This window comes from Miscanthus floridulus, chromosome 10 (genome assembly GCF_019320115.1).
Source record: "Miscanthus floridulus cultivar M001 chromosome 10, ASM1932011v1, whole genome shotgun sequence".
Taxonomy (NCBI): Eukaryota; Viridiplantae; Streptophyta; class Magnoliopsida; order Poales; family Poaceae; genus Miscanthus; species Miscanthus floridulus.
Genome location: NC_089589.1, coordinates 97,082,840 through 97,096,530, shown reverse-complemented (window position 1 = coordinate 97,096,530; position 13,691 = coordinate 97,082,840). Strand labels below are relative to the sequence as shown.

The window sequence follows — 13,691 nt, the reverse complement described above, 5'->3', positions numbered from 1 at the left end:
TTCAGCTAAAATCATCTGGGGTACCAAAATCTTGTCTGAAGTTGCATTTTTTTGAAAATCAAAATTTAAATTGCTCAAACTTTTCATATGTATATATTGACAAAACCAATAAAATAAATTGATAGAGAATGATTTTAGAAAATTTTAGAAAAAAAAATCATCAGATTTGGAGTTAGTATGAGGAAGAAAAACTAGTTACAAAGTCAACCCACAGATTAAAAAAAGAAATCACACTGTTCACTATGATCATGTAAGGATCATCTAGAACAGTGTGATTTCTCTTTTTAATATGTGGGTAAACTTTGTAACTAGTTGTTCTCCCTCATACTAACTCCAAATGTGATGGTTTTTTTTTAAAAATTTCTAAAATCATGCTTCAGCATTTAAGTTTGATCAAACTTGGATGTGACAATGTTTTACATATTTTAAAATATGAAATTTAACAAGTTCAAACCAAATTTTCAAACCCTAAATGATTTTAGATGTAAAAGTGATGAATACAAAAGTTGTTCAACTCATCAAGATCTATAACTTTTATTTTGGTTATCCTGTCATTTGACTAAATTTGAATGTTTCAAATTTTAAAATTTGAAAAAAGACAAGTTGAAACCATAATTTGGACCCCCAAATCATTTCAACTGAAAAAATAATGAATACCAAAGTTGAATAACTCATGGAGATCTATAACTTTTATTTTGGTAATTTCATAATTTGATAAATTCTTAGTACACATTGTTCACACAAACATACGTGAATGTAGTCTCAAACACACACATAAATATAGTTTCAAACACACATATATAAATGTAGTCTCACATACATGAATGTAGTCTCACACAAACATACATGAATGTAGTCTCTCACACACATACATAAATGTAGTCTCACACACACATACATGAATGTAGTCTAACGAACACTGACACACTTACATAAACTAGCTAGCCCACCGTGACAACTTTCCCCTTGACACCTTTTCGTTCCCATGGCAATACATCTTTGGGCAGGTTTTTTTCCACAGCCTCAATCTTCTTACAAAAGTTTGTGAATAACGGCATCTCATCGCACTTATTGTAAGCTTCAACATCGTCCACGCCATCAACTCCGATGATATGTTGTTTCCCGGAGGCCACCACGTGCTTTGTCTTGTTCTTTGGGGGGAGGTTACTTTGCGGGTCGGGCATATAGAAGACTTGCGCGACACGTTCAGCGAGCACCCAAGGGTCATCCTGGTAGCCTACATTCTGGAGGTCGATGACTCTCTGTCCGATCTCATTGAATTGATGTTGCTTGATCCAGCGGCATCGAAACAGGGCCACCTTTATATCCCTTCCATAGTCAAGTTCCCATATATCTTCAATTATGCCAAAGTACAGGACCTTTCACCCCACTCCGTCGAGAGCCACTATTTGGACGCCACTGTTCTGATTCACAGATTTCCTGTCCTTTGTGTTGGTATAGTATGTGTACCCATTCATGTCATAAGCATTCCAAGACGTCACCTGTTTCGATGGCCCGATCGCCAACCGACTGATGGTAATAGAATCTATGGTTTCTCTAGGCTATATGTTCTGGTCCTTCAACCATGATGTCAGGCGTTGCTTATGCTGTTTCATGACCCAATCATCTGAACGGCCATTCCTCTTGGCCATAATGATAGCTATGTGTTCATCAATGTACGGTTGCATCACTGTCATACTCTACAAGACACTGTAATGCGCCCGACTCACCTCTCTATAATCATTATCGAGGAACACTTTCCTACCACTTGTGCCCTTCCCAGCTAGCCTTCCCTTGTGACGAGAATCGAGATTAACAATCCCTCTCTGTACTTTTAGCCACTCTTGGCAGCACTCGACGACTTCTTCGGAATTATAACCCTCTATCATGGAGCTCTCTAGGTGTGTTCGGTTATGCACGTATCAGCTTAGAACCAACATGAACCGCTCATAGGACCACATTTCATGCAAGAAGCTAGGGCCCAGCGCCTCGATCTGATGAACCAGGTGAATCATGAGATGTACCATTATATCAAAAAAAGCGGGAGGTAAACACATCTCTAGCTTGTTCTAGGTCTCCACCATGAATTCATGTAGGTCACATAGCTCTTGCCTGCAAATCATCTTCTATGATATCTTTGAAAAGAAGTAGCACATACGGGTGATGGCCATATTTAGGAACTCTAGCTTTATAGCCCTGATTGCAATTGGTAGGAACACTGTCAGCATCACATGACAATCGTGAGCCTTGCAGTATGTTAATGATAGGTCCTTCATCGACACTAGCTTCTTCAGGTTCGCCGAAAACCCAGTCGGCACTCTGACCCCCCTAAGGAAATTGCATATAGCTCTCCTCTCCTCTAGGGTTAGGTTGAAGCTAGCCGCAGGAAGACTGTACTTGCCATTATCCTGTTGTACTGGCCAAAGCTTCTGCATCATGTTCAGCTGCACCATGTCTTTTCGTGATCTGAGACCATCCTTTGACTTGCCCGTGTCCATAAAGGTAGCCATGAGACTCTCAAAGACATTCTTCTGCACGTGCATCGCATCAATGGCATGGGGGACCTCCAAGTCTGGCCAATAAGGTAGGTACTGAAAGAAGATCGATTGCTTCTTGAATGGTACGCCTTCAATGGGAGGTGTGCTTCTATCTCTGATCATTCCATCTAGATTCTTCTTTCCATAGACGACGTGTATGTTTTGGACCATTCTAAACACATGTTCTCCATTACGACATCTCTCTGGAGGGGGTTCATCCTCCAGGATGTTGCCATAGTATCTTAGGTACAATTTGTCGTGGTACTTGTGACCTATCTTTAAGAAGCATAGGTTCCTTATGTAAACTATCTTCCTGGATCCATCTAGGAACACCCATTTAGTACCATCCAAATAGACTAAGCATCCAATCTTGCCTTTGAACTGTCCAAATAGGGCAAACAGCGCGTGGTAATCATTGGTAGTAACAAATATTATTGCTTTGCATATGAAGTCCTCCTGCCAAAATGCATCGTACATCGGCCCCCCATACCTCCATAGCCTCTCCATTTCTTGCATCAGAGGCTCCAAGAACACGTCTATATCAATGCCTGATTGTTTGGGGACGGAGATAAGAATGGTGAGGAGAAGGTACTTCCTCTTTTGACACAAATATGTTGGGAGGTTGTACATGGTCAAGATGACTGGCCATGTGATGTGGTCGGTCATCCTCTCATTGAAGGGATTCATTCCATCGGTGCTCAAGCCGAACCGTACATTCTGTGGGTCATCACTGAATTCTGCTTTGTACTTCGCATCGAACGCTTGCCACTGGCTACAATCGGCCGGGTGTGCGATTGTATCATCATCCACCTTGCGCTCATCATCCCACCATGTCATCAGTGCGGCTTCCTTAGGGTTTAGGAACATACGCCTCAAGCGGTCGGTCACTGGCAAGTACCACATAACCAGGGTAGGAATTCTTCTCTTATTTGCATCGTTGCCTAATGGAGTTTCCTCTGGGGGCTGAGATTCTTGCACCACCTTCTTCCCACCCTTCTTCCTCTTTCCTGTGGAGGCTTCTACCCCACTTTGAAGGTCATTGTTCTTGTACCGACTAGCCCCACACCTAGGACATGTATCTAAAGTCTCGAACGATGTGCCACACCGAAAAAGGATATAGTGGTTGGGGCATGCATGGATTTTTTTAACTCCCAATGTGAGTGGACTTATAACCTTCTTCGCTTGGTATGTGTTGGCGGGAACTGTATTCGGCCGTGGGAGCAACCGTGACATGAGGCACAACATATCATCGAAACTGCAGTCCGACCAGCCATACTTAGCCTTTAGGATGAGTAGCTCAAGCACAAAATGTAGCAGTGTGTATGTCGGACAGCCCTTCTCAGCATCATACACAGTCTTCTTCGATGCTTTTATCACCCTCTCAAGATTTTCTAGACCTCTCTTGCTTTTTTCTAATATTTCTGGTCCAAAGGCCCCAAGCATTTCGTCCAAGTTGTCACTGTCATCTGCATCCCCCTCACATGCTTCGCCATCATTGCTGGCACCACTTGTTCATTGCCAAAGCCACCATCTTGTTGATTGCCAAAGCCACCACCTTGTTGATTGCCATAGTCACGTTCCATTTGTTGCTCAAGATCAAGATCGTCTGTGAATCGGGACAAGTATGCTTGGGTTTCAGCTTCATCAGCTAGATCATCGTCGCTGTCATCAACAACCACTGTTTCACCATGATGAATCCATACTATGTAGTCCAGAACAAATCCTCTCCTAATCAGATGTTCTTTGATGGTACTCACATCTCGAAATGCAATAAGGTTCTTGCAATCTTTGCAGGGACAAATAATCGTGTCACTGTTCTCTTTCAACGTCGCTGCATGCTTCTCTGTGGCTTTGATGAATTTGTCCACCTCATCACGGAAAAGAGCGTCGTGTCTTAACGAACCATACATCCAAGAGTTCCTGTAGTCCATCTTATAGAAACAAAACAACCAAAGAAAGAATATTACTCGAGAATAATTGTATATACCTAAGACACGCACCATGGTAGTAGAGGATAGTTAATTAATTGACTATTAATGCATAAATATTTTAAAATATAAATTAATTGGTTCAAATAAACAATTTCAAAGAAAACAATTAGCAACATTTAATATTTCATCCACTACCTTCATGCAAACTCCATTCCAATTTCATGGTAGAGGATAATTAATTAATGGCCTATTTATCCATAACTAATTAAAAACACACATTATAGAAAGGAATCAAAATAAATATTAAATGATAATACTACACTAAAATATTACACATTCACCTACATGCAAACCCTAATCACGTAAAGAAAAAATTGAAAAAGAAAAAAAAAACAAAATCCTAGATCTAGATCTAGATATAGGGTTTCATGACACATGCACCAAACTTCACTAATACTACACTAAAATCAACAAAGATGTACTAACAAAGGGTGTAATCTTACTTCCCTACCTAATTTACCCTAGTATAGAGAAAATTAGGGTTCAATTTCACTCATAACTAGCTCAAGCTCCATGGAAGAGAGAGAAAACCAAAAATCAAATTACTCACTGACCAACGAATTAAACTTCAAATAAAGAGTTGGAGAAGCATTTCCTTACCTTTTAGAGCCTCTCCACCAAAGAATTTGATATCAAACCCCCCCCCCCCTTAGTAGAGCAATTTTTAGGAGGAGTCTAAAGCCTCCCAACCTTTTTGGTGTAGAAAAGTGTCTCCCGAGGTGGAAGAAGGGGGTGGCTGCTATTTATTCGTGCGCCATCAGTAGAGGCGGCTGGTGATTCAGCGGCCCCTACAGTCGAACAGCAGGGGCGGCTCAGGTTACCAGCCGCCTCTATAGTGCCATCTGTTGGGGCGCCCCTAACCCCAGCCGCCCCTACAGTAAAAATGTCCTCGTTCCTAGTGTGAGAATCGGCGTAGCGCCATCGTATACCGTGCGCCACACTTCGACGCATAGAAAAAATAAAAATGAAAATAGGCAATAAAATAGGGTGGGGAAAAGAAGAGAAACCAGAAACCATTCCCATTGGTTGGACTTTGAATATTCCCACGTGATCACGTGGTTGACCGGCGGCTAACGATAGATGGAAACCGGTGGTGACCTGACTGGCCGTTGAAGTCACTCCAACACGGCATAGCGGCACAGTGTAGCGGGCGCCAACACCCCGTCGTCGCCTGCCCCCGGCCCGCGCGGCTATATAACCAACCCGCGGGCCTCCTCTGCCATTACAGCAATCGCAGCTAGCCCTCCTGCCTCCGATCATCCATCCACAGCGCTCGCTCGCAGTCGCAGCTAGCTCTCTCGCTCCGACGATCCGGAAAGCCGGCCGGCGACCGACCTGTCGAAGTGCTCCTGCTGTCGGAGTAGCTAGCGGCCGATCGATCGACCTGCTGCAGTCTCTGGTACAACGTAGAGAGAAAGAGCGGACGGAGACGATGGCCGGCGCGACTGTGACCGTGGAGGAGGTGAGGAAGGCCCAGCGCGCGACTGGTCCGGCCACCGTGCTGGCGATCGGGACGGCGACGCCCGCCAACTGCGTGTACCAGGCGGACTACCCGGACTACTACTTCCGGATCACCAAGAGCGAGCACATGACCGACCTCAAGGAGAAGTTCAAGAGGATGTGTGAGTATCTCTCTCTCAGTCTCTCTGTCTCTATCTGTCGTCGTCGTACGTCTCCATCGCTCGCTCACCTCTACACAGCAGCCAGGAAGCTTTATCACTCACATCGTCGTCTCCTGCTTTTTTTTTTCTCGTGGGTCGGTCGACTAGGCCTTAGCTTAGCTAGTAGCAGCTTCCAGGTGTTTCACCGTGCTCGCGCCAGTCACAGTTTACACCACTGACGACCAAGTTAATTACTCTGAATATTTTTACCACTGAAGAGTAGAAGACTACGGTCGTCTCTTCGTTTTTTACTGATTCCAAAAGTTTTCCTGCTGTGTGACACAAGCAGACACTCATGACTATGTATTTTAATTAGGACTCCTGTGTTAAGCACTAGTACTACAGAATTCTCTTGTCAATTCGGCACAGTCTTCGCATGCACCGTACATAACCACCACGTTTGGTCGGCTCGACCGACCCTTCTCTTTTTTTCGATTGACCTGTCGTTGCATGGACGATGACGAGCCAGCAGTTAGCAGCCTGCTAGCAACTAGCTTGACGTCCGTGCTCTGGCATGGCATGGCGTGGCATGCCTTCACGACTGACGACGACGGTGGTTTGATTCTGACTCTGACATGCACATGACATGACTGCCCTGGTGCAGGCGACAAGTCGCAGATCCGGAAGCGGTACATGCACCTGACGGAGGAGTACCTGGCGGAGAACCCCAACATGTGCGCGTACATGGCGCCGTCGCTGGACGCGCGCCAGGACATCGTGGTAGTGGAGGTCCCCAAGCTGGGGAAGGCCGCGGCGCAGAAGGCGATCAAGGAGTGGGGGCAGCCGAAATCCAAGATCACGCACCTGGTCTTCTGCACCACGTCCGGGGTCGACATGCCGGGCGCCGACTACCAGCTGACCAAGATGCTGGGCCTGCGGCCCTCGGTGAACCGCCTGATGATGTACCAGCAGGGGTGCTTCGCGGGCGGCACGGTGCTGCGCGTGGCCAAGGACCTCGCGGAGAACAACCGCGGCGCGCGGGTTCTGGTGGTGTGCTCCGAGATCACGGCCGTCACGTTCCGGGGCCCCTCCGAGTCCCACCTCGACTCCATGGTCGGGCAGGCGCTGTTCGGCGACGGCGCAGCGGCGGTCATCGTGGGCGCCGACCCCGACGAGCGCGTGGAGCGCCCGCTGTTCCAGCTCGTGTCGGCGGCGCAGACCATCCTGCCGGACTCCGAGGGCGCCATCGACGGCCACCTCCGCGAGGTCGGGCTCACGTTCCACCTGCTCAAGGACGTTCCGGGGCTCATCTCCAAGAACATCGAGCGCGCACTGGAGGAGGCGTTCAAGCCGCTGGGGATCAGCGACTGGAACTCCATCTTCTGGGTGGCGCACCCGGGTGGCCCCGCCATCCTGGACCAGGTGGAGGCCAAGGTCGGCCTGGACAAGGAGCGGATGCGCGCGACGCGCCACGTCCTCTCCGAGTACGGAAACATGTCCAGCGCCTGCGTGCTCTTCATCCTCGACGAGATGCGCAAGCGCTCCGCCGAGGATGGGCAGGCCACCACGGGGGAGGGGTTCGACTGGGGCGTCCTCTTCGGCTTCGGCCCCGGGCTCACCGTCGAGACCGTGGTGCTCCACAGCGTCCCCATCACCACCGGAGCGGCCATCACCGCCTGAAATGATCCTCCATCTCCATGAATTCCGATCCTCCATCAGTCGTCGTTCGTGATTATTTTCCTCCGACGGACCCGTACGTTCGTCCGCAACAATAAACGTGTTGATGATAGCAACAAAGAGATCAGCTGCAATTTCAGAATAACTTAAGAAACTGGAGCTCAAGTGTGAAGTAGTTGATGATAGCGTTCTCAAAGTTTTGAAGTTCCTGCCTACATATAACATATGTATGCTAACTGGCAATGCTCCCTGTGCATCTATATTTCTAACATTATTTACCATCTCATTCATTTGTGTGAAAGAAAGTATGCTCTAAGTTTGTTAGAAAATTTTGTGAATGACAGGACCTAGGATGCCAAGTTACAGATAAATTTGAACTTTGTGTTGTATGGACATTTTGTTGACAGATAGCACCAATGTATCTAAATATTGAATTGCATGATACATGCAGTAAGACAGTATGCTGATACCTGAGTAGTTCTGAATGTTTGATTTGTTGATTAGTTTGGTATGGACACAAACGACTGAAATGGGATGCTCTGGCTACATTTTCAGTTGTTGATTAGTTTTTGAATAATATCACAAATATCTACATGTTTATTATTCTAAGCAGACTTATGAGCTTCAATTATCTTTCTTTTCTAGGGAATTTGTACATAACTTCTTTATCACTTATGTATCAGGAGTCTTTTCTTTTCTTTTCCTTTCTTTTTTTATTTCCGATTTTCTTTGCTCTGTGCCTCTGCAGTTGCTTTTGACACTAATCTGACCTCAATCTCATATGTGTAGAAGTATATATTCCCCAGTGTTTTGATTTAACTTTTCTTTTTCAAGGGATGCACATTTCTGAAAATAACACATGTGCTGTTACTTTTGCTCCATTGCGTTGCATCATAACAAAACATTAAAAAAATTAATGGTCCCTTCTTTTGAAAGTTAGAACTCTGATGTGTTGAGAAAACCTTTCATTTCTGAAGAAGAGTATATCGCTCATGTGTCTCCTTTATTGTGGAAAACGTAGAATAGTCACCATAATAAACAAATGTAATTTAAGTTTCTATGGACATTAATTGTACGGTCACCTAAGCGTTTTGCTCATGTGGCAAGATACTTATTGAAGAGGAAGAGCAAAAATCATAAAATCCGAGTTTAAATTAAAAACCATGTCTACACGAGAACCAAAACATGAAGGGATGTGATGTGATTGGTAGAGAATGAAGAGACAATATATGTGATTGAATAAAAAATTATTCTGTAAAAATTATCCATTGAAACCATAGTTTATATATATAGTGTCTACAGAAATTAATAGGTATAGAAACTACGTGCAGTAACATTGGGACTGCCCTTATAACCTGGTTATTAGGCACTAACAGTGTACACTTCGTAGCAGCCAGGGCATACAGTCCAGTATAGAATCACTTCTCTTTCTCTCGCAGGTTTTCTACTTGCTGGCCCAGATATTCTTTATTAGAAAAATAAGAAACCGCTGCAAATTCATCAAGTAAGTTCTGGGAAAGAAACACGTGTAGCTGTCACTAAATTCGTACCAGGAGTCCAGGGGGTCACAAAGAGGCCTGGGACCTATTTACATAGGCCTGCGACCCATAAGCCCACCCTGAGTACAGGTGTATGTTCACAGCCACTAAACTTTCAAATTCTCCAAGAAAACAACACTTTTGATCAAATCCTGATAACATTCACCAGTCAGATCCATGCAAAACGGCAAGCATCCAACAGAATTAGTGAGTTCAAGCATAAATAGACATTATTCTATATCATAGAACATCTGAGGCAGTACATCACTCTGTTTCTTACAAGAAACAGAGAATTCACTAGTTCTCACTAAATGAGAGTTTTGCACCTACATTTCCCCCTCCCGAGTCAATCAGCCCTACTAAACATATTTATACAGGCCAAAGAAAAGTAAACAAGAAGATATCGACACGACCCATGGCGTCAGGTCTATGGCTCCACCATGCCTGCAGGTCAAATGAATAACAGTTAGAGTAATAACCACATAAAAAAGGTTTGCATGAATATGTTGACAACAAAAGTGGGTTGCTTACTTGTTATTTTCTTTTATATCAGCCTCAAGCTCCTTAAGTAAACGAGAGTGTTCATCCAAGCCTTCAGAAATCTTATCGACCTTCATCAATAAAGGGCGTACCCAGTGCAGAGAGCTCCCGCTCTGTGCGGGGTCTAGGGAAGGGTGTCAGTGGCAAGTCTTACCCTCGCCAGTGCAATGCGAGGAGACCGCGACTCGAACCCGGGACCTTCCGATCACAGGCGGTAAGACTCTACCGCTTGCACCAGGCCCGCCCTTCATCAATAGTCGTTTATAAATGTTTTCCGGATAAATGATTTCCGGCTTCTCATAAACGTGACTTTTCTGTTCCATGGTGCCTTTCAAAGGCTTATTCGAGGAGGGGGAACACGTGTGTCTCTGCAGGAGCATGATGAATGGATTTGTTACAAAAAAAAAATTGTGTGCATGAATAACCACATTTTGCAATGCATATTAAGCCTCCCTCTCTCTGCCCCCGGTTTCAGAATACATAAGTCTGATTAAGTTTCATATATAGGAGCACCAGTAACGTTCATCCCTTCACACCCATCTAAGCACTTGCACATTCCGGTTAACCATTTGTGAACATTCAACGCCTTATAATAATTTCTTCACCTATGCCATTGCATCCCTCTATCGTTTAAGCGAAACCAGAGCTTCACAAAATCTTTCTTTAGTTTGCAATTCATCAAGGCGAATATTCTGAATGTTTAAGCTTTATAATCATGTATACATCGATGTCACCATCCATCAGTTATTTAAACAAGATAAGAGTTTCACAGTATATTTTTTAGTTCGCAATTGGGCACAGGAAGACAAGATATCCTGTAAAATCAAACTGCAGCGGCCATGCAACTAGCTATATATGGCCAACGGGCCAGCACGGCACGGGCCTGTGCCAGCACGGCCCGATAGCCAACTATCGGGGATCTAATACCAGGGTACCCAATGAGGTGGGACTAATAACCATCGAACGTTGACGTTTCCGGTCAGACAAGAACGCTACTACGCTTCTTGCCCGAACGACGGAAGATTGGTTTCGCCTCGTCCGACCCCCAAGGGCCGGCTCCGCCTCGCCCGACCCCCGAGGGCTGGCTCCGCCTCGCTCGGCGACCGGGGACGGGCTCCGCCTCGCCCGACGTCTGAGGACAGGCTCCGCCTCGCCCGATGGCTGAGGGCCAGCTCCGCCTCGCCCGACGTCCGAGGGTGGGCTCCGCCTCGCCCGACGACTGAGGGCTGGTTTTGCCTCACCCAATGACTGCACCCTGCTCCTTCATGCTGACAAGCACAGGGTATGACAAGGACCATACCGAGGACCATGCCCTGCACGCCTGCAGGAAGGTACCGTCAGGATACGATGGGACAGGCGCTTTAAGCCCTATCCGACCTAACAGTACTCAAATAGTGTTATAGGCACCGATTTTTGTCCCATAGTGTTGTAGGTGCCGCCACCAGCCCTCGGGCGCGGATACTAACATCGGCATACGACGACCACTGCAGTCTAGGAAGAGACTCGCGCCATCTATAGTGACGGACGTATTGTTACCGTGCCGCCTGCTCCCCATAGGGCCACAGGTCAACACCCTTGTCCGACACGCCGCCCGGAGGGGCAGGACGGGACGTGGCCACTTGCTGATCCAGTAAGGGCATGGCGTCGTCAGGACACGGGCACCCGGCAAACGTGCCAATCCCTGACACCGTCTGGCCATGTCAGCAAGGCTAGCTCAGCGGAAAAGGAGGGCTCAACACCTTCGGCGGGGCTTCTTGGCCTCTGGTTTTTCTCCTTTCTCCCATCTGTAATCCCTGCTCCTCCCTTGGTCTATAAAAGGGAGGGTAGGGCCCCCCACTAAGGAGATCGACTCTCGATAGATAAGTTGAACACACAACGCTTCACACATAGCTGAGCAGTGACCAAGCTCTCGGTGACCTTTTTGATCATTCCATCAGAGACTTGGGACTCGTCCCTCTCTCGACTGTTTGTACCCCTACTATGAACCATTTTCAGTATTAATAACACGAGCAGCAATAGCAAACCAGACGTAGGGACGTTCAGCCCGAACCAGTATAAACCTCGAGTCCTTTAGTGCACCATCCGGGCCTAACGCGCAATAATCATAAATTTACTTGCCGGTGTTTATTCGAAACACCAATAGTTGGCGCGCTAGGTAGGGATATTTGTGCGTTCCAGGCCTCAGATGGCTAACCACGCAATCAACTGGGCAACGGGCGCACACGTGCGTTTTGGTGACCTAGACTTCATTGTCACACTGGGAGGAGAGTTGGCGTTGGCCACGCGACCGTCCAGTCTCTCCCCTCCGTCAACTTCAGCTACCGGAGGCTTGTGGGCTAGCCCGGCATCTCCCTTGGACCCCAGCCATCCAGGGAGACCCCATGCCGCATCACCCTCTCTCCAAAACGCTCCACATGGTGCGCCTCAATGGCGTTTTTGTTCGTTCTCCGCAACGCCACGGTGACCGTAAGCCACCTTGTGGCCCAGCGCGTGATCCCGTTTCCCGCGAACGAGTTCGTGGGGATGATCGAAAGCATCATAGAATCCCTCCATGGCCTCCTCGCGGAAGGCCCGGGGTTGGACTCTGGTTCTGACTCTGGTAGGGAGAGCCATCATCCCTCCCGAGAATGCTTCATGGCGGAAACCTCCGAGGCACATGCCGAAAGCGCCTCTGAGGAGGAGGTCACCCCGGCAGGCAACCTCGGCGACGGAGCCGAAGGGGAGGAGCGGCCCCCACCTCATGTAGGGGTGGAGCAGCTGAAAGCCCGAAAGCGGGAAATAGACGAAGCCGGACAGCAGCTTGTTCGGGAGTACGAGAAGATCGACGAGGAGATCAGGCGCCGTAGAGATGGAGGGCACGCACACGTCGTGGCCCGCGGCGTGAACCGAAGGATCATCGCTGATGATGAAACCCTTCCCCGCTTTGCTCGTGCAAGCCAGAACATTGCCGCCACGACGGCTCTACTTCATGGCCTTCCAGAGGCCACGACGCTCGAGGATTGCCGGGTCTACCGTGAGATTCGCACACTACTTGAGCGTGCGGCAGCACAGCAGGCAGAGAGCTCGATGTCTCGGTGACATGAGCTCGATGCCAGCCAGCGTACCCCCTTGGTGCACCCTGCAAGGGACGCGTCAGTCCACCAAGCGTTGCCAGGCGGCGGGTAGCGTGCTGCAATCCCAGTACATCAACGTCTCGGCCACAACCACAACGCGCGCAGCACCATCAACGCCCGTAGGCGCACCTACGGTGACCCAAGGGAAGGAGCCCACCACAGCTATCACCCTCGACATGGTGGATGCTACGACAGCGGCGAGGACCGGAGCCCGAGCCCTAGCCCGCTAGGCCCTCAGGCCTTCGGCCGACACATCCTCAACATTGCGTTCCCACCAAGGTATCGACCACCTACCAACACCCCTAAGTACTCCAGGGAGACAAACCCTGGACTTTGGCTTGAAGACTATCGGCTTGCCTGTCAAGCCGGTGGTGCGGATAATGACAACTTCATTATCTGCAACCTTCCACCGTTCCTCGTTGATTCGACATGAGCGTGGTTGGAGCACCTTCCGTCCGACGCCATCTAGGGTTGGTCCTGTACAAACATCCTGGGAACCCCTGGGACCTCAAGAACTATTGCCAGAAGGCTAGCGAAACCCTCCGTGGGTACATCCGACGCTTCTCCTGACAGTGCAACGAGCTCCCTAACGTCACCGACGCCGACGTGATAGGAGCCTTCCTATCTGGGACAACCTACAAGTCTTTGGTTCACAAGCTAGGACACAAGGGCCCGCGGACCACTAAGGAGTTCC

At 47.9% G+C, this 13,691-nt stretch overlaps 1 protein-coding gene across 1 annotated transcript; it reads left to right on the top strand.

The window, feature by feature from the left end:
- Window positions 1-5,812: 5,812 nt before the first annotated feature.
- On the top strand, window positions 5,813-7,960 carry LOC136486885 (chalcone synthase 3). The gene is made up of 2 exons (XM_066483947.1): window positions 5,813-6,150; window positions 6,794-7,960. Exons 1-2 carry the CDS (start codon window positions 5,961-5,963, stop codon window positions 7,807-7,809), a joined length of 1,206 nt encoding a protein of 401 aa, XP_066340044.1. The 5' UTR covers window positions 5,813-5,960; the 3' UTR covers window positions 7,810-7,960.
- The last annotated feature ends 5,731 nt before the right edge of the window (window positions 7,961-13,691 follow it).